This window comes from Dendrobates tinctorius, unplaced genomic scaffold (genome assembly GCF_039654945.1).
Source record: "Dendrobates tinctorius isolate UK_male_01 unplaced genomic scaffold, ASM3965494v1 ptg000245l, whole genome shotgun sequence".
NCBI classification, from domain to species: domain Eukaryota; kingdom Metazoa; phylum Chordata; class Amphibia; order Anura; family Dendrobatidae; genus Dendrobates; species Dendrobates tinctorius.
In genome coordinates this window covers 9,756,593-9,778,687 of record NW_027361912.1, presented here as the reverse complement: position 1 = coordinate 9,778,687, position 22,095 = coordinate 9,756,593, and the positions used below count along the sequence as shown (strand labels likewise).

The 22,095-nt window shown below is 44.6% G+C and overlaps 1 protein-coding gene across 2 annotated transcripts in view; it reads right to left on the bottom strand.

The window, feature by feature from the left end:
- The window catches only part of LOC141060813 (lysozyme C-1-like), a 108,275-nt gene that overhangs the window by 1,981 nt on the left and 84,199 nt on the right, over window positions 1-22,095 (bottom strand). For both annotated transcript variants that reach the window (XM_073557190.1, XM_073557189.1), the window contains 3 exons: window positions 18,374-18,548; window positions 14,797-14,952; window positions 7,165-7,243 (listed from right to left, as the gene is read on the bottom strand). In XM_073557190.1, the coding sequence (XP_073413291.1) occupies window positions 7,165-7,243; window positions 14,797-14,952; window positions 18,374-18,512 (374 nt within the window). In that variant the 5' untranslated portion in view covers window positions 18,513-18,548. The remainder of the gene's footprint in view (window positions 1-7,164; window positions 7,244-14,796; window positions 14,953-18,373; window positions 18,549-22,095) is intronic.

The window sequence follows — 22,095 nt, the reverse complement described above, 5'->3', positions numbered from 1 at the left end:
TACAGACCTATATGCCTATGTTAAACCTCAACGACTCCAACATTAGGCTCACATATACTTACCTTCACCAAGACATCTAATTTCTAGATGTCAGGCTGAAGGTGCAAGCTGATGGGTCTATTCACATGGACATATACAGGAAGGAGACCTCAGTAAATGCATGGCTATTTATGTTGGCCTCACATCCCGGGAACTATGCTTCAGAAGACTTGAACATGTGAGGGTTATTATGGCCACCGGTGATGTAGATAATGTGAGCGCTTCAAAGACAATTTCAAGGCATTTTAAGGTATCTCACAATTGTAACCCTAATGACTTAAAAGTTTGGGGTATTGATAGGATACAATTTGGCATAAGGGGAGGAGACCGTAAATGTCTATTAGCCCAAAAAGGTGAATTGCTGTATTAGGCACAATGGGACCAGATGGTTTGAATGAACATTTGAGCTTCATTCTTTTCTATAATTTTGGTTTCCTGGGTTTGATTTTTAATTTGTGTGTCTTTATTATTATATCTTTTTAATAATCTACTGATGATGCTTTACCACTGACGATGTTGATTTCTTTTCCAAACATGAATGACCACAGACAAATAGGACCCTTCCATGCTGATGGATTCCTTAAGATTTTTGGAAAAGAATTCTGGGCTTGTGACCTGCTGGGCTCTTCTTTTAATGTAGTCTCTGATACAAGTGTACATTATGTTTTTTCTGTCTGGTTTTATCTATCACTGTGTGGTATATACACTACCGTTCAAAAGTTTAGGGTCACTTAGAAATTTCCTTATTTTTGAAAGAAAAGCACAGTTTTTTCCAATGAAGCTAAAATTAAATGATTCAGAAATACACTCTATATATTGTTAATGTGGTAAATGACTGTTATAGCTCCAAACGTCTGGTTTGTAATGCAATATCTTCATAGGTGTAGAGGCCCATTTCCAACAACCATTACTCCAGTGTTCTTATGGTACTTTGTGTTTGCTAACTGTAAGAAGGCTAATGAATGGTTAGAATACCCTTGAAAACCCTTGTGTAAGTATGCTAGCACAGCTGAAAACAGTTTGGCTGATTAGAGAAGCTATAAGCCTGACCTTCCTTTGAGCTATTTGAGAATCTGGAGCATTACATTTGTTGGTTCCATTAAACTCTCAAAATGGCCAGAAAAAAAGAACTTTCATGTGAAACTTCGACAGCCTATCCTTTTTCTTAAAAATGAAGGCTATTCCATGCGAGAAATTGGCAAGAAACTGAAGATTTCCTGCAACGTTGTGTACTACTCCCTTCAGAGGAGATCACAAACAGGCTGTAACCAGAGTAGAAAGAGCAGTGGGAGGCTCAACTGCACAACTGAGCAACACAAGACAAGTACATTAGAGTCTGTAGTTTGAAAAATCGACGCCTCACAGGTCCTCAACTGGCAGCTGTAGTGAAACCTCCACCAGGGGGAGCTGGTGAGGGAAGAGAGGTTATACACTAAGAGCAGCAACCCTGAGCAACAGCACAGGTGCCACAGGTAACGAGAGAGAGTTGTCAGACGAACCAAGTCAGAAACTAGCAGGAGCAGACATACCAGAAGGAGCAGCAATACACGTAGTCAAAGTACCAAACCGAGAGTAAGAAAGCCAGAACAAGAGCACAGAGTCCAAAACGTGAGACGAAATACGTGGTCGGGGTACAAGCCGGGGAGTCAGATGCCAGAGAGGGAACGTAACAGCAGAGACGAATACCAAGAGACGGGGTCAGAAATCAGTCCGGGTCATACACGTGAATATCAGTCAAAGGCAGGAGGATCACCAAGGTACAAGGGTCAGAGGCTCTAAACTGTATGCTTGAGCTATCACTAACACTGGTCAGCAGGCTGTGAGACTGAAATAGCCCAGCTAGCTCCAGAATGAGGCTGAGGAGATTAACTCCCGCATGACCAGTGCGGAGTGAAGACAGCAGAAAATAAACTCCGGACTGGACCATGACAGCAGCTTCATTAAATAGTACATGCAAAATGCTAGTGTCAACTTCTACAGTAAAGAGCCGACTCCAGGATGCTGGCCTTCAGGGCAGTGTGGCAAAGAAAAAGCCATATCTGAGACTGGCTAATAAAAGGAAAAGATTATTATGGGCAAAAGAACACAGACATTGGACAGAGGAAGATTGGAAAAAAAGTGTTATGGACAGACAAATCCAAGTGTGTGGTGTTTGGATAACACAGAAGAACATTTGTGAGACGCAGAACAACTGAAAAGATGCTGGAAGAGTGCCATCTGTCAAGCATGGTGGAGGTAATGTGATGGTCTGGGGTTGTTTTGGTGCTGCTAAAGTGGGAGATTTGTACAAGGTAAAAGGGATTTTGAATAAGGAAGGCTATCACTCCATTTTGCAACGCCATGCCATACCCTGTGGACAGCGCTTGATTGGAGCCAATTTCATCCTACAACAGGACAACGACCCAAAGCACACCTCCAAATTATGCAAGTACTATTTAGGGAAGAAGCAGGCAGCTGGTATTCTATCTGTAATGGAGTGGCCAGCCCAGTCAACAGATCTCAACCCCATTGAGCTGTTGTGGGAGCAGCTTGACTGTATGGTACGCAAAAAGTGCCCATCAAGCCAAACCAACTTGTGGGAGGGGCTTCTGGAAGCATGATGTGAAATTTCTCCTGATTACCTCAGTAAATTAACTGCTAGAATGCCAAAGGTCTGCAATACTGGAATTGCTGTAAAGGGAGCATTCTTTGACAAAAGCAAAGTTTGAAGGATAAAATTATTATTTCTTATAAAAATCTTTTTTTCGAACCTTGTCAATGTCTGGACTAGATTTTAAATTCATGTAGCAACTCATTTGATTAATAAACGTATGAGTTTTCATGGAAAACGCAAAATTGTCTGCGTGACCCCAAACTTTTGAACGATAGTGTACATAGTTATAATCATATCTATTTAATTACCGTTTATACTCGTGTATAAGCCGACCTGTATATAAGTCGACCCCCTAATTTTGTCACAAAAAACTGGAAAAACTTATTGACTCGCGTATAAGCCTAGGGTGGAAAATGCCGAAGCTACTGGTAAATTTCAAAAATAAAAATAGATATGAATAATGCTGCACAGTGATGGGTGGCCCCAGATAATGCTGCACAGTGATGAGTGGCCCCTTATAATGCTGCACAGTGATGAGTGGGCCCTTATAATGCTGCACAGTGATGAGTGGCCCCAGATAATGCTGCACAGTGATGAGCGGCCCTTATAATGCTGCACAGTGAGCGGCCCCTTATAATGCTGCACAGTGATGAGTGGCCCCAGGTAATGCTGCACAGTGAGTGGCCCCTTATAATGCTGCACAGTGATGAGTGGCCCCTTATTATGCTGCTGCTGCTGACTCTGCCTCAATTAAAAAAAAATATATACTCACCTCGTCGATGCTGCCGCTGCTCTGCAGTGAATGTTCAGGCAGAGGGCGCCTGCTAACTACGTCATGGCGCCCTCTGACCTGAAGGTCACTGCCAGAGGATGCAATACAGCAGAGCGACGCACAGCGGTGGAACGGGGGACAATTGAATATAGCTCCCCCCGTCATACTCACCTCTCCTGGCATGTTTCTGCAGCCGCCTGTGCTTGTTCCATGTTCGGCGTGCTGTTCTTCCCGCCTTCAGCGGTCAAGTCGTACCGCTTGTTAAAATCATGTATATGCGCATATTCATGATTTTAATGAGCGGCACCACGTGACCGCTGAAGGCAGGAAGAACAGCGTGCCGAACATGGAACAAGCACGGGGGGCTGCAGAAACATGCCAGGAGAGGTGAGTATGATCTCCGACACCCCCCGCTCCCCCTCCCTGGTCGACCCCTGGTATATGTCTCGCATATAAGCTGAGAGAGGGACTTTCAGGCCCAAGAAAATGGGCTGAAAATCTCGGCTTATACGCAAGTATATACGGTAATTGCCTTGTAATGTTTTCATTTCCTGTTCTGTCCAGATATCACCATATCCCAGAATTCCAAGCGGAGGAAGTTCACTGATCGCCATATTAGGACACCCAAGTGATGGGTGTCTCAATATGGAAACTGCTGGTACCAACCTATTACGTGGTACCACCAGCGGAACACCGTCGCACCGCACCACACACACTCTATACTCCATACGCACGATACTCACACATGCGCAGTTTTAATGTGACGGCCACTATCTGTCTGCACAAAGAAGGCGGCGGTCTGATTTACTGCGCCTGCGTGAATTATACGCATGTGCAGTGAATCATTCAGCTGATCCCGGTGGCAGATGAGCGACGAGTCTACAGGCAGAGGAAGCCGGTCACATTAAAGGGGTTTTCCCGCTAACGAAAGTTCAGACTATGAATGTGTACGGAGCATACCACATCTCCTGGGCAGGGGAGGAAGCAAAAGACAATACCGACATTACAGCAGGGGATCACAGAGGATTCATTTTGTGAGGTAAAATATTTCACTGACTGTTTTGAAAAAATATTTTAACTCACAAAATGTATCCTCTGCGATCTCCTGCTGTAATGTCGGTATTGTCTTTTGCTTCCTCCCCTGCCCAGGAGATGTATTATAGACAGGTGAAAGAAGAGAGCACAGACAGGAGAAGTCAACACATGGGGAAAGAGAGAGTGGATAGGTGGGTGAGAACATAGGTGGAGAGATTCTCAATACTGCAAAGCCTGCCCCCATCTTGACATTACTGCCCTCCCCATGCGATAGCATCGGGCCTCCATCTAGTATACTCTATATCCATCTAGAGTTATAGCTTTATACCAACTTGTTTTATTCTATATTGATGTGATCTTTGCAATATTAGATTTTTTTATACACATTTTTGCACTTGTCACTTTATTGGCAGTAGTATTATATGTGCTACTGATATTTGCTTATTACACATAATAATTTCACTTATGTATGTTTTTCATTTTATTATTCTCCTTTTCCATTCCTATCATTGGAACTGGACTCAATATGTGTTGTTGTTATGCTGCACACTCTTATCACTTGTATTACATATATCACTTTAGTTTTATGATCATATGGATCATTATTAAGTGATTTGTCTCTATATTATACAACGTATTACATGCAGTTCTATATATCCTGCATTGTTCCCCTTCTCTGTGCCCATGACTACTATGTGGTCTGACTTGTGTGCATGCCTGTGATGCAGTGTGCTTCAGGGCATCGCCGACGCCGCCTGTTGTGTGATGCGGTCAAAGGGGATTTCCCAGTGAGCCGCTGCATCACATGGGCAGTCAGGAAGTGATGTAAGTTCTGGCGCTTGTGACACCAACGCATGCTCCGCAAATCATGCTGGACTACTATACACCTTTAGTGGTACTATATAGGCCTGACACACAATACAGTATGTCACAACCCCCCAAGGAAGCCTACATGAAACGCGTGTTGGGGTTGCTGGTATGGTATATGCCTGCAGCAGAGCTCTGTATCTATAAATGTGCATGAAGTAGAGCTATGTGTATCTATAATTGAATTGTGCATATAAATTTGAATGTGGCAGAGCTTTGTGTCTATGTGTTGATAAATTATTCATGTAGCTGAGCTGTGTATGTGTGACGCACATGCTGAAGAGAAGCACTAGCAATTGATCTATTGCCTCCCTATTCTACCTTAGTGTATTAAAATGAAATAGAATGACCTCTCCAATTTACACCAAAAGGGAAGTTTTAATTAGTATTAAAAATGTTTTCCTATTTTATGCTGTCTAGTCATGGATTGCATCTTATGGTAAGGTGCGTCATATTATCTTGAAAAATACGGTAATTCTTCCCCATCTCCTCTGCCCTAACCTGGAGTATATTAGGTATTTTCCTACTATATGTCCTGTCCTTTCTCCAAAACCTGTCTTTGTTTCCATAGCAATCAATCACAGTGCAGCTTTCATTTTTCCAGAGCTGTTTCTGAAATTAAAGTTGACTTCTGATTGGTTGCTGCCGGCAGCATAAACAGTTTCTCTTATTAGACAGTACAGATAAAGGCCCGGTTATATTTACATTATGTTTATAGATAGGAGGCGTCAATTATAACAAATATGGACAAAAATATTCACGGTTTAAATGAGAAATCCCTGGATGGTTAAGTCGCTGATACCCCTGCTCTTGCTCTGCTTTTTCTATTACACATCCTAGCAGCACAGTTAGAGTAGAGCTGCTCCTCCACTGACAGGGGTGGGTGCACAGTGCCTTGAGTATGGTGCATTCACGCATGCGCTGTCTCACTACAAAGTAGCAAGTGGCTAAGCCCTCTGACACTCAAGTTATTAGGAAGTGAGATCTAGAGTCCTTTTGACAACTTAATTTATGTCAGGATTTTGTTTTTCAATTTTTCATTGGGATGTAATTTTTATGGGTAGAGTGTGAAAAACAGCAATTCTGCCTCCAAAATGAGTGTGAAAAACAGCAATTCTGCCTCCAAAATGAGTGTGTGAAACAGTAATACTGCCTCCAAAATGAGTGTGAGAAACAGCAATTCTGCCTCCAAAATGAGTGTGAGAAACAGCAATTCTGCCTCCAATATGAGTGTGGAAAAACAGCAATTTTGCCTCCAAAATGAGTGTGTAAAACAGTAATACTGCCTCCAAAATGAGTGTGAGAAACAGCAATACTGCCTCCAAAATGAGTGTGAGAAACAGCAAACCTGCCTCCAAAATGAGTGTGAAAAACAGCAATTCTGCCTCCAAAATGAGTGTGTAAAACAGCAATTCTGCCTCCAAAATGAGTGTGAGAAACAGTAATAATGCCTCCAAAATGAGTGTGAAAAACAGCAATTCTGCCTCCAAAGTGAGTGTGAAAAACAGGAATTCTGCCACCAAAATGAGTGTGAGAAACAGCAATTCTGCCTCCAAAATGAGTGTGAAAAACAGCAATTCTGCCTCCAAAATGAGTGTGAAAAGCAGCAATTCTGCCACCAAAATGAGTGTGAAAAACAGCAATTCTGCCACCAAAATGAGTGTGAAAAACAGCAATTCTGCCGCCAAAAGTTGAACAATTCACAATGAAGCATAAATATTTTTTCTTTGATTTTTAGTTATCTTGCTACACTCATTTCATTGAATTGTTTGATAGAGATTCAGGTCTCCTCTAAAGACACAGAGAAACCCTTTAACTTTACATAGAAAATCTCTTAGAATATATAAGAATTTCTTACCAAGCTGAGATGCCATTGGGGTCTCTGACAACTCGTTTAGCACACTCGATGTCATCATAAATGTTATCATTCAACAGACCTAAAAATAGATATATGTAAATTACCATGAAAACTTTTAATTTAATTATGCTGAAATTGGGTTATCAGGGTAAAATGTTTATTAAGCATTAGAGGTGAGTGAATTGATATGATGCAAATTGAATTTATGTCAAATTTTTAGGACTGGGACTTTCCCAGTGAATGTGAACAATTTATGATTCTTTAGCAAAAATCACCTAAAATGGCCAGAGAAAGATCACAGAATCTTGGGCAAGGCCAGAAAGGTTCCCTATAATGCCTTGCAGCTATCACACTACATGGTAAATCAAGGAAAATCAGGAGAAACTATTGTAGCATGTATAAAAGCAAAATCAGGCAATGCAGCAGTACTTTTAGCATGAATTTAGATAGTGAATAGGGATGAGCGAGTAGTCAAATATTCCGTCTCGCTATACTCGTAACAAGTAGGTCCTAATAATCGGGTATTCGTAACGAGTAGCGAGTCCAATGCAAGTCAATGGGAAATGCGAGTAATTTTCTACTGGACACTACAAAGCGGTCTGGGGGCCTGAGGAAAAGGCTGAAATGGGTGCATGATTGTTTAAAAGCAGGCGGTAGAAAGCTGTGTGTTGGTTAACGTAGGAAGAAGCTGTAAAAACCCTGCTGGCATCACTGCATGGCCTCCCATCCCCCGCACACCAACTTACTTTCTGCTTCAAGCCATGCTGTGAAATCTGTTTGTTGCCAGTCCTGTGCTCCGTGCTTCTGCTCTCCATGTTTCCTGACTGTGTGTATAAGGGGGCGGCGCCAGAACGCTCTGGTTCTTATGCAGTCAGTGTGCACCTGTCTAATCTGTCCCTAACCAATCACCTAGAGCCCTTGACTCTTTGGTTCCGCCACACCCACTGAAACATGGCCTGTGCAATGTCTAATCTCAGTTAATCTTGCTGCTGAGGATGCCAGGCCCTGTCCTGTGTATTTCCTCCTTCTCTGGAGGAATACTTCTTGTCTTACTTTGTACCTTGTCTGCCTGCCAGGAGGCTGAATATCCTGGCCCTTGAGTCTTGGTCCCAGTACCTTGTCTGTACTCTGTCCTACCTTAGTCTCCCTTTCTCCTTGTCTGTGGCTTCCTTCCTTGCTGTGTCTTTCCTTGTGTCCTCCCTGTCTGTGCATCTGCACCCTTGCAGCTCTGTCTGTGCATCTGCACCCTTGCCGCTCTGTCTGTGCATCTGCACGCTTGCCGCTCTGTCTGTGCATCTGCACCCTTGCTGCTCTGTCTGTGCATCTGCACCCTTGCCGCTCTGTCTTCTCTGCTACTGCAGAACTTCATGCTGCAGTTTCTCCACAGACCTTGTGGTTCAGCTCTACTCCGCACTCCTGCGGCTCCGCCTACTCTGCACTCCTGCGGCTCCAACTACTCCGCACTCCTGCCTATAACCATTCCTGCATCTCCTGTGTGAACAGGTCCGAATCCTGTTCCAACATACACCACTCCCTCCTGCCTACACCTGCACCTGCTGTGTGAACAGGTCCCTACCTGTCCCTTCTCATACCACACTAGTCTGTCCTGTGTCTCAAGCCGTGCCCGGCTGTCCTGTGTCTCAAGCCGTGCCTGCCTGCCCTGTGTCTCCAAGCCGTGCCCGCTTGCTCTGTGTCTCCAAGCCACGCCTGATTGCCCAGTGTCTCAGCCGGGCCTGTCGTGTCTACCTGCCTGCCTGTCTATAGCTTGTGTCAAGGTGACTTGTCCCCGAGTGGGACCAGCAGCCATTGCCAGACGCCACCCTGGAGTGGCACCCGACAGCTATCTGCCGCACAATCCTGACCTCACCATCAGAGGCTCCAGTGAAGACCAAGGTAGCTGTTGTAGTCACGCCCCTTCCAGGGTAGTCTGGTTTGTGGCACAGTGGGGTCACAAACCCCCCGACTCACGCCATTCAGCCAAGGCGTGAGCGTGACAGAAGCCACCCATCTTCATCACAAGGGCTTCACAATTATAAAGGTTGGACTACTGTCCTTCTTGCTCCACTGCCACTGCACAATGTGCAGGCATAGTGTCTCCAAAAAGTCAGCCCAAGGGACTGTATCATGGTTGATGCAGGAAGGAAGCCTCAAGGGCCAGACAATTATGAAGCTAGGTCTACTAGCACAGTAGTTCCAGTGCCCAATGTGCAGGTATAGACATAGTGCTTTCAAAGGGCTGTATCATGGTTGACACAGGAAGGAGGTCTCGCCACAAGTGCCTACGATGGGAAGTATTAATGAATGGAACATTGTTTCTAGCTTGTTGACCATGAGGTACATGTAGCAGAAGCAGGAGTAGGATACACATGTAAGAAGAAGGAAAGGGTTTTGTATGGGAAGGGTTGGACGTGATCACTAGTAGCATAAAATAACGTTTTGGGTGACTTTAGGTTGGGATGCTTTCATCTGGAGGGCTTAAATACTGTGGCAAAATCAAGTCCTTGTTAAATTTTATCAGAGTCAGCCTGTCTGCATTCTCTGTAGTCAGCTCTGTGCATGTGTCTGTGATGATTGCCCTAGCGGCACTGAAAACATGCTCTGACATCACACTAGCAGCAGGGCAGGCCAGCGCCTTCAAAGCATATAAGGAGAGGTCTGGCCAACTGTGCAGCTTGGACACCCAGTAATTAAATGGAACAGAAGCATCAGGAAGGACGCAGGTATGGTCACTTAGATACTCATTGATCATGTTGTTCAACTTCTGCCTCCTTGACATTGTTACCGGTCCAGCTAGCCCTTGCTGATGAGCCAGTTTATTGAAGATGAAAAGAAGAGGATGAATGACCTCATGGAGATCAACATCCGACACTGCGGAGACACCATCACGTGTTTCTCAACGCAGTGATTCTAGAGCACTGCTCCCATCCCTTAAGGGAAATATGTAAAACATGCAAATAAATAAGCCGCGGAGACACCATCACATGTTTCTCAACGCAGGCAGTGACTAGCCAAGTCTTTCACCGGGAAGGAACAACCACGGGAAGGGCAGTCTCCAATTAAGGAAACCACCTATGCCAAAACATGGTATCCATCCACAGACAGCTGTTTCGGGGTATTGTTCCTTCCTGTCCTTGTTCCGTAGCTTGAGAAAGGTGGCCAACCAGTATAGGTTGCTGTTGAAAATGTGGATCACACGAGGGTCTTGGGACAGACAGACATGAACTGTGCCATGTGTGCCAAGCTGCAAAGAGGCAATGTTCTGTGGCCCCAGAAGGAGGAACAATACCCACCCTCTCCTCACAATGACACTCCTCCTCCACCTCCTCCTCTCCAGCCCATCCATGCTGGACAGATATGAAGCTGGGGTTGGGAGTCCCCTCTGTAGCATCAGGGGTCCCCTCGGTACCACAGAAAAAGAAGTCCTCTCCCTCCTTGTCTTCCTCCTCATCTTCATCACCCAATCTTGCCTCATGATATTGGCTGGGCTGAGTTGGATCACCCAGTGTGAAATCTTGCTCCAAACACATCTGATGGGCACTCAAAGATTCCATGTTTAGATTATGCAGCGAGTATTTCAACGTACATAGCATAGGGTTGGTTATGCTGATAATAGCCTGATCACCACTCACAAGGTTGGTGCAGTACTTAAAGTTATCAAGCACCTCACAAATGTCAGCAATCCACACCCACTCGGCAGTTGTTATGAGTCTTGGCTGAGTCGCCGTCTGACGGGCATGTTTAAGCTGGTATTCAGCAAGTGCCCTCTGCTGCTCACTAATCTTTGCCTACATATGATCTGTTGAGTTCCACCGTGAGGGCAGACCACAAATGAGTCGGTGATTTAGCAAATGAAATTGCTTTTGAAGCGCTGCAAGATGGGTAACAGTGGTAGAGGAATGGCGGAAATAGGTGCAAATACGACACATCTTCTCAAGTCGGTACGGCAAGTCAGGCTGTGTTTTGATAAATTTCTGAAACACTAGGTTCAGCACGTGAGCCATGCATGGCACCTGTACCAGCTTCCGGAGCTTTAAAGCCGCCACCAGGTTATGCCTATTATCGCAGACAACCAGACCGGGTTCGAGTTGCAGTGGGGAGAGCCACTGATCGGTCTGTTGTTTTATTCTTTGCCACAGCTCTACTGCAGTGTGTGGTGTTTTACCTAAGCAGATCAGCTTCAGCAGAGCGTTTTGCCGCTTTGCCAATGCGCTGCTGCACAGCTTCCAACTTTGGAGCGATGTGGAGGGTAATTTAGCATAGGATGAGGCGGAGGAGGAGGAGGAGGAAGAGGGGAGACAGGATGTATATGATGAGGGGGAAACTATGATTGAGGTTGGGCCTGCTATTTGTGGCGTGGGTAGGATATGTGATGTTCCAGTTTGCAACTTTTTCCCACCCTCAACCAGGTTCAGCCAGTGTGCCGTGACATAAATGTTTCATCCCTGTCCACAACTACGTGTCCACGTGTCTGTAGTTGGGTGGAGCTTCCCGGTTAAGGCGTTGGTGAGAGCACACTTGAGATTGTTTAAGACGTGCTGGTGTAATGCGGGGACAGCTCAATTGGAAAAATAGTGCCGGCTGGGAACAGAGTATCGTGGGGCAGCCACAGCCAAGAGATCACAGAAAGACTGTATCCCCACAAGCCTAAACAGCAACATCTCCACGGCTAGCGACTTGGCAATGTGCACATTCAGTATTTGTGCTTGTGGGTGCGTGGGTTGGTATTTACGCTTCCTTTCATAGATCTGGGGCACAGACAACTGGATGCTTGGCTGGGACAAACAAGTGAATGGGATTGTTGTGTCCTGTGTCTCTGCAACCTCAGCTTGTGAGCAGGTATGGGAACCTGCTTCCTGTCCAGCAGATTGGGAAGGACGGATCACAGGCGACATGGCAGTGGTCAGACACTTATATGGTACCCTGTTGTTCCGCCCACCGACTAGGGTGCTTGACTGCCATGTGTTTCCGCATACTGGTGGTGCTCTGGTTGCCTTTTCCCTGGCCTCTGCTCAGCTTCGTATGGCAGATCCTACAGATGACAATGTTTGGTTCAGAAGGACTATCCGAAAAAAATTTCCAGACAGAGGATGAACGCCCCCTTGACTTGACTTGGGGCACAGAGGGATTGCTCTTGGCAACAGTCTTGGCACACTTCGCACACTGCTCAAACCAGTAGCCCTTGGTGCCTTTGTTGGTGCTACATATTAACCTTCTTCCTTTGTGCTGCTGTGCTGGCTATGCGTACCAACAGGTTAGATCAGTGGACTCATCATCGACCACCTTGTCGTCCATGTCATCCTCCTTCCATGTTGATATTGTCGGCTGGCCAGATGGCAACAGTGTCTCATCATCATCTGCCTCCACCTCATGAGCCGATATATCACGTGGCTGAAAGTGGCTTTCTTCTGGCCATGGGTTTTCAAATATTTGACCATGAACAGATGATACCGCCTGACGTTCCTCTTCAATGTTGCATGTTGAGAGGCCAGAGGCAACTAAAGGATCATATATACCAAACAGATCATTGGAGTGGCCAAGCTTGGGGTCAAATGTTTCCTGTGACTGCTGAGGGGGAGGAAGTAGGAACAGGTTGAGGATTGGTTGACCCAGCGTTCTGTGTATCCACAGTAGACTGTGTGGTCATGGAAGATTGGGTGCTGCTAGAAAATTTCGTTGAGCCCTTATCTGCCATCCAAGACAGTATCTGCTCTTGCTTTTCTGGTTTTCATACACATTTACATTCCACTTCCAGACCTGGAGTTTTCACCAGGAGCATAAATGCATCAACCTTCTTCTGTCTCCCAGACTCAGTGCCATGTTGGGCACCAATGAAAGCCCCATGCTCACGTCCATATCCTTGTCTCCATCCCTTCACAACAGGTTTTTTGGGAATTGGGGGTTTATGTGACATATATGCAGATGTTTATATGCAGATATTGGGGAACAAGGAGCAGTTCGTGCTTTGTGGAAGGTAGCACTACAGCCTAGTACCGCTTTGTGTTTTACAAACAGCACCGCAAGAGCAAATAAATTGGCCAGAGATTAAAGCCGAAGATTTAGCTCGACAGTCACCACAGAATCCAGCAGTGCTGGCTGCGTCTCAGTTGTGCAGTACTGTGTGTGCTATTCGGTGTGCTAACAGCACCGCAAGGGCAAAAAAATAGGCCTGCAGGGGTAAATGTGACCCCAAAAATAGATGGGAAAACTGTCACTACTCCCCGACCTTATACAGTACTTTCAGCTCTCAGAAGAGATGAGATATTGAGGTACTACGTATGTATTTTAACGCTCCTGCCTGTCTCCCTGCACTACAGTCACCTACTACTAAAATACTCCAGGTAGCTCTCACAAGAGCTTTTGTGTTTTTGACATGATTTATGGATGATTTACAAAAGCGCAACTCTGCCTAGCAGCTGTTCACACTTTCCCTATGCTAGCACTAGCTGTGTTCTGGATGCAGTGTGCAGAAAATGGCGGCTGCAGGGCTTATATAGAGCCTATGAGTCATAGGCTGTGACTGATTTATGACGCTGCGTGGCCAGCCAATCTTAGTAATGTCACAAGCAAGATGGCTGTGGCATTACTGTGATGGGCTAACATGTTAGGCGGGAGATCCGAATATTGTGAGGCGAGTAGTGAAATACTCGCTATGTTCCGAGTACCTCATTACTCACCGAGTACCAAATACTTGTGAATATACTCGCTCATCCCTAATAGTGAGAGGACATCACAGCTTCATGCATAGCGATATGGATATGGAGGAAAAAAAACCAAAATACTGAAGAAACTACATATGTGAAAACACAGCACTGAAGAAGATTGGTATGCATAAAATAAGTACAGGGAGGGCCATTTATATGGATACACCTAAATAAAATGGGAATGGTTGATGATATCAGCTTCCTGTTTGTGGCACATTAGTATATGGGAGGGGTAAACTTTTCAAGATGGGAAGTGACCATGGCGGCCATTTTGAAGTTGGCCATTTTGGATCCAACTTTATTTTTTCCAATAGGAAGAAAGTCATGTGCCACATCAAACTTATTGAGAATTTCACAAAAAAATTAATGGTGTGCTTGGTTTTAACATAACTTCCCTTAGACTAGCATTTCTTCTGCGGTGTTGCTATCAGTGTGTCAAGAGTGGGAAAAGAGGGTTGCATTGACAATCCAGCACAATGGGCAGCACTTTGAACAAATTTTAAAAGTGGTCATAAACTTGTAAATAACTCATGAAAGAATAAAGTTATGTTAAAACAAAGCACACCATTGTTTTTCTTGTGAAATTCTCGATAGATTTGATGTGGCACATGACCCTCTTCCCATTGGAAAAAATTAAGTTGGATCCAAAATGGTCAACTTCAAAATGGCCGCCATGGTCACCACCCATCTTGAAAAGTTTCCCCCCTCCCATATACTAATGTGCTACAAACAGGAAGTTGATATCACCAACCATTCCCATTTTATTCAGGTGTATCCATATAAATTGCCCACCCTGTATATATCTGCAATATGGGAGAAAACCCACACAAACATGAGGATAACATATAAACTGTTTGAAAATGTTTTCCTAGGTGGGATTTGAATCTAGGATCCCAGCACTGCAAGTCTGAGCCACCATGACTATACTTACTTTGGCAACTGATGTTACAAGCATTTACTGCTCCTGCAGTTCTTCCATCATTGCACCATTTGCTGTTGATCTGAAATATTCCATAGTCACGGCTTGGACCGTTGTTGTTTACAGCGGCTGTGTTATAGTTACTCTCATAGAAGGCAAGGCATGTCCCTGTGAAGGAATACAATAATATTTCAGCATACTCATACCGTCATCCAATCTCTAATAATTTTGTGGGTTGCACATTTTATTTGAGCATAGACAGCAAAACAGATATGATGAGCAAGGATTTTCTTGGATTTTAAACTCAGGAGGATCATCCAATCACACGTTGTTCTGGCAAGTCCTTAGTTTGCATATGTAAATAGTTGGGTTAAGGCTAGGTTCACATTGCGTTAATGCAGTCCGTTCAACGCATAGCACTGACGGACTGCATTAACACTGCTGTCATATTGTGATCACGTCTAGCACAGCTTCCGAGGGTCCGTCACAGAATGACGGTACATCGCGAACACATGCCGATTATGTCATATGTTGGTGATGCGCTCGTCTATTGCAGTCTATGGGTGCGCAAACGCATCCGTTACATAGCGTTAATGCCGTTATGTAACGGATGTGTTAAACGCTGCCCACAAACGCAATGTGAACCCAGACTAACCCAGCTAGAAACAGTTCAGGCATGTGTGCATCCCTCTGCTGGTGGTGAGCTTATGGGTTGTCCACTTTTGGACAAGCCATTATTAATAGCTCAAGGAGGTGAAAAAAAGAAGTAAAAGATAAAGCTTGCTCCCTATTTGATCTGTGCCGCTTTTTTGTAATAAATGGTGTGTCACCCCACCTGTCCCATTAGGATCAACATCCAATGTTTTTCACAGTCATCTGACGTTGTCATCAGGATATTTCCAGAGTTCAGTGTGGTTAGAACCTGATGAAGAAGTCGGATGACTTGGAAACTCATTGATAATAAAACCTCATCAGGTTTCATTGTGTCTTGTGGAATTTTACTTTAGATCTTCTTCAGCCACGCAGTGGAACCACATATTATCAGTACTTCTTTTCGCTTACCCGTGGATCTGCAGCAGCTGATTTATCCGTGCTCTTTAATTTGTTGATTGACACATAACTGTGCTAACTAGTTTCACACTAGCGTTTTTTTTGCGCTGCGCCTCATGCGCATACCAAACGCATGCAAAAAACGCATCATGCGTTTTGCATGCATTTGCTGTTTTTTTGTGCATGCGATTTGACCAGTTTGTCACCATGTTAACTCAAAAAATGCATGCGATTTTAAACGCATGCATGCGCATATCCTAGCGCATGCGTGCATTCCCATAGACTGTAATGCTGTTTTTTTGCGCATTCTGTGCGCTAACGTGCGCATGCATTTTTTTGAAACAGGTCGGATGGACCAAAAATGCAACAGGTTGCGTCCGCTGCACCTAGGCACACACTACAAAAAACTGCATGCACACGAAAACGCATACGAACGCGTGCATGCGCTAGACCATGCGCACCCATGTTAAATATAGGGGAGCAATGCGCATGCGCACGATAGCGCACGAGGTGCAGTGCTAAAAAACGCAAGTGTGAAACTAGCCTAAGTGATCAGTTTCCCTGTTACACTTCCTCTTTTATCGAATAAGACCCAATTGCGCTTCTTTTGTTCTCCAGTTATCCCATGCACTAATGCTCCATGGCAGCGAGACCAAAGCGCTGTGAACCTCCTACAACCTGCCATTATACTCTGCATCACTTCTAATTACATGACCTCTGCAATGTAACAACAACATCATGACCTGGCACTCTCCCTAATCAGGACAGACTCCCAGGATGCTGGGATGTGGTTGGAAGTTCACAATGCTCTCGTCTGGCTGCCGTGGAGTACAGACATGGACGCTGGACCAGGGTCCTTTAACTCTTTTTGCTAAACTCTAGCACATGACTTACATATTTAAAGCATCAAATGTGTCTCCAGGTTGTACTGGAGGTCTACCATAGTTGACAGCCACCCAGATTTTTCATAAACTAGCCTAGCAATTTGGTCTGAAACAGAATAAGGGCTTCTGTAGACCCAAATCAAACAAGCGGAGGTAGCAGAACAGTAGCTATGGCAGGAAAGGGTGAGGGACTTAAATGTCCTCTTTTGCCAACAGCAATAGTGGTAAGTGAGCTTTAGGCTGAGTTCACAAGTGGCGTTTTTTTCGCGTTTCCGCGGCAGTTTTAACCGCGCGATTTTGCCGTGAAAACACGAAAAATAAGCATCCCATGCATTCCTATGGGATTCCGCAATGCTGTACTAATGCTGCGGTTTTTACAGCGGCGGAATCGCTTCGCGGTAAAAACCGCAGCATGCTCATTAATTTGCGGAATCGCGGCGATCCCGCACCCATAGGAATGCATTGTTCCGCTTATTTCCCGCATGTGGCTGTGCACACCATGCGGAAAGTAAGCAGAACAATTGCGGATGGTACCCACGGTCCGGAGGAGAGGAGACTGTCCTCCGGGCTTTGGGTACCATATCCCTGTAAAAAATAGAATTTAAAATAAAAAATATTGTTATTCTTACCCTCCGACGTCCCGCGCAGCCTTCCCGCCTCTCTCCACGCTCCCGTTCCCAGTAGTCCTTTGCGAAAATGCCCGTGATGGCGTCCGATCTCGCGGGATCGCGAAGTCTCGCGGTAATTCGCGCAACGTCATCGCGAATTACCGCGAGACGTCGCGTTCCCGCGAGAACTGACGTCATTGCGGGCATTTTCACAAAGGACTACTGGGAACGCCTGCGCGGGACGTCGGAAGGTAAGAATAACGCATTTTTTTATTTTTTTTTTACATTCTATCTTTTACTATTGATGCCGCATAGGCAGCCTCAGTAGTAAAAAGTTGGTCACACTCGTCAAACACTATGTTTGACGAGTGTGACCAACCTGTCAGTCAGTTCTCCAAGCGATGCTACAGATCGCTTGGAGAACGCTAGCATTTTGCAAGCTAAATATGCTTGCAAAATGCTAGTTTTTCCGCGGGAAAATCGCGGGAATTTAAAATGCGATTTTCCCGCGGACTGGAATTCCGGAATTCTCGCGGTAATTTCCGCGAGAGTTCCGGTACGTGTGCACTTAGCCTTACAGCCAGGTAACGGCACTTTTTGTCCTCCCATTTCACAGGTGCATGTAAAAATGGTAATGTTGGGTTTCTGTAGCTGTAGGAATCTACCAGGACCTTTTGCTCCTGTTGGGGTTTTCTTGCCTTTATTCAATGAAGGTGGAAACTGTAGTTTAATTTAAAGCAATACAAAATCTGTGCCTACCATGTGCCAGTGATAATACTGATTTCAGTCAATTAATATGTCAGAGGCACCCTAGATCTCCCATCAGGTACCATGGATGCAACTTCTTCATGTGCACCTCTAGATATGTCCCTGCGCAGATGGTCATACATTGGCATTGCATCTGCATATTGTTACATCTGCTTGCAGAGGGTGCAGCTTACAGAACCAATACTAGACTTCAAGTGTCTCTAAAGAAATGTTAGGTTAGTACAAGTGATAGATGATACTTCACATTGCAGTATTCTGTTCAGGTTATTTTATACATACAGTTTACAGCGCTGTAGCCACGATATCCAGCCAGACCAGATTGCTTTAAAAGTCTGTATAACTCGCAACGGGAATAGACTTTTGCTTCCGAGCTGAGATACATGCACAGAAGGAGACCGAGGCAGAGAAAGACCTTCATATTTGCTTAGCAAGTTGTCAAGGATCCAGATACTTTCTGGTAAAATATTAAAGAGTAGAAAAAAATGATTGAATTTTTATACACTAATTACTGCCAGACTATAAGGCTTCTATGCATCTATATTCAGAACAGAAGCCTTACTTTTCAGCTTTACTGCATTTTCCTAGGATCATTACATAAAGGAGCAATGGTGTAATTTGCAGAAAAGGATTTCCAGTTTGTCAAGGAGTGCTTCCGGCTGATTCATTAGTTACTCCGAATATTTAAAGGAATATCTAGTTTATTATTAGACATAAAAACACAACGCGTTTCGGCTGTACATAAAATTAGCCTTCATCAGGTAAAATCATATATATCTTTAAAAGACACATTTATATAGGGAAAAAAAAAGTTCCACCCTTCAATCAATTATCATCGATTGAAAACACATGCACACCTCTCCAAACTGTTGGGAGGCTAGTTGTAGGTGGAATCTATATTGCTTGGAATCTAATTAAAAAAAAAACATTTTCTATGTGTTTTTTTTTTTACCTTTTTTTTTTTTTCTCTTTTCCCCTTTCTCCCTTTTAGCATCCATATTAAAGAAATATATATCTTTTGACTCATCAGATATATATATAAATTCTTTAATATGGATGCTAAATGATAAATAACCTTATTAATTTTATTAATTTTAAACATGGAAGAAGTATATGTATAATGAGAAGAGAAGGGAGAAAAGAAAAGAAAAAGGAGAAGGAAAGGGAAGGAAGAGGGAGGAAAAGGGAGAAAGGGGAAAAGAGAAAAAAGAAAAAAAAAACACATAGAAAATGTTTGTTTTTTTTCTTTTAATAGATTCCAAGCAATATAGATTCCACCAACAACTAGCCTCCCAACAGTTTGGAGAGGTGTGCTTGTGTTTTCAATCGATGATAATTGATTGAAGGGTGGAACCTTTTTTTTTTTTTCCTATATAAATGTGTCTTTTAAAGATATATATGATTTTACCTAATGAAGGCTAATTTTATGTATAGCCGAAACGCGTTGTGTTTTTATGTCTAATAATAAACTGGATATTCCTTTAAATATTCAGAGTAATTAATGAATCAGCCGGAAGCGCTCCTTGACAAACTGGAAATCCTTTTCTGCATTCTCTGATGAATCTCCTACAAGGTAGTTCGTTCCACCTGTTTTGAGCTGCAGGCCAGCAGATCCAGACGATTACTCCAGTACCCGTTACACAGGGTTATATGCTGAGCAACAAGACACCAAAAAGGTGAGAAGAATTTTTTATTTCTTTCTGACATAATTAAAACTCTGCACTTAGTTCTGCACCTCCCTTCTGTCATGGTTTGAACAGCGTTCTTGCCCTGCACTCACAGGGTTAAGTGTTCGTGGCCTCTTTCTGGATCTGGGAGGGGTATTTATACTCACTCTTTACCAGGGTTCTCTCTCAGCTATACTGTTGTTCTGGTGTGTCTGACCCTGGTGTGCGTGTATTCTGAGATGCTTGTTTGCTTCCCGTGTATGACCCGGCTTGTTCCCTCACCCTGTTCTCTGTCTCTCGTTTTGGTACTATTGTCTTCTTCGGTTCTGACCTCCTGGCTTGGCTATCGTTACTCCGTTACAGTTTGTCCCTATTGTACCGTCTATTGCCCGCTCTGGTTTTCTGACCTATTGCTACGTCCTGACTACCCTTTCTGTCTAAACCCTCTGGTACTGTATTGCTATCTTGTGCTTTGACTCTGGCTTCATCTGGTTTCTGTCTCTATCTAGGCCCCTTGGTAACATTGTCCTGTAGTTACCTTTCTAGGAGTTTCCCTTCAGCTCCTAGATCTGTGGAGCTTAGGCCACGCCCCCAGCAGTCATGTGCTTCAGGTCCTGATACTCTGAAGCACGCATCGTCACCGCTGCTGCCCTGCTCCACAGGTATCTTTGAGCACTGTCTTTGTACTCAGGACACCCGCACTGGCTCAGTGAGCAAGTGCAGTGCAGGGTTCCTGACATTATAGCTGACCATTTCAGTTTTTTTTTTTTTTTTCTCTCTCTGAAGGGGAAAAAAAAAAAAAAAAAGTGTTATCCTCATGGATCCCATACAAGTTTTGGCTGATCAGGTCAAGCACCTGACCAAAATGTTCCACAAACTTAATGTGGAACAGCGCACGATGGCCCAGACCCAGCAACAGTTGGTGGATACTGTGCAGGGGGCTGTCGCTGCAGGGGCTCCTAGTGCTGGGGATAGAGATGTGTCATTGGCATTCCTGAATCTCCGGTCAAATTGCCAGACCTTTTCTCAGGGGATAAAAAGGAGTTCAGGTCTTTCAGAGAAGGATGCAAGCTTTTTTTTTTCTCTGAGGCCCAGCTCCTCTCGGGGATGAGTTCCAGAGGGTGGGGGTTGTCATTTCCCTACTTCGAGGGGCTCCACAGGCATGGGCTTTTTCTCTCTCTTCCTCTGCTCCTGAACGTATGTCTGTGAATTTGTTCTTTGAGGCTCTGGGGCACATTTATGATGAGCCTGATAGAGTGCATCTGGCAGAGGATATGGTGATGAGTGTGACACAGGGGAGGAACTCTGCTGAATGGTTCTGCTCTGAGTTCAGACGCTGGGCAGCGGAGGTCTCCTGGGATGATGCTACCCTCCGGGGTTTGTTCTGTTGAAGCCTGTCCGAACGTTTGAAAGATGCCTTAGCCCTTCATCCTTCACCGGATTCTTTAGAGGACGCTATGATCCAGGCTGTCCGCATGGACCGTAGGCTGCGGGCAAGAGGGGTCATGCTGCAGGAGACCCCTTTATTCTCCAATCTGAGAGACTCTGCATCTAGTCCTGAGCCCATGGAGGTTGGTGCCACGTCATTGGAGGAAAAAGAGAGGAGACACCGAAGAAACAACCAATTGTGCTTTTACTGTGGATCCGCTGGACATTGGAGAAGGAACTGTCCTTCTTGCCCTTCTTCAGTGAAGCAGTCAGGAAAACGACTGAGTCTGGGTAACAATCGAGGAGGTTGCCCAGACTCCCAGGTACCCTTTTTCTCACTTGCTAAAATTCTGCTTCCAGTGGAACTGGAACTTACAGGCGGTCCAGTTAGGACTACCGCCTTTGTTGACTGTGGTTCTTCTATTAATCTGATCGATGCCAAAGTTGTGACTTTTCATAAGATAGGGACAGTCAGGTTAAAAAATCCTGTTAAAATCGTGGCAATTGATTCTTCTCCTCTCACCCGGGAGGGAATTTGTTTCATGGCTGATACCTTTTCTCTGAAAGTGGGTTCCACTCACGTGGAAAAATTAAGATGTTTTGTTATAAATAATCTGCCGGCTGGACTGGTACTGGGTATGCCTTGGCTTCAACGTCACAATCCTACTATTGACTGGGTCACAGGGGAGATCAATAAGTGGGGTTGTATGGCTAACGGTCTATGTTGTAACTTGACAACCCTTGTCACCCCAGTAAAATCTGTGTCAGTGTCGTCTGTCGATCTGGAAGGTATTCCGGAGTACCTGAAAGATTTTGAAGATGTATTTTCTGAAAGTGAGGCTGAGGCGCTACCACCACATAGACCCTTTGATTGTGCCATTAATCTAGTCCCTGGAGCCAAGTTACCCA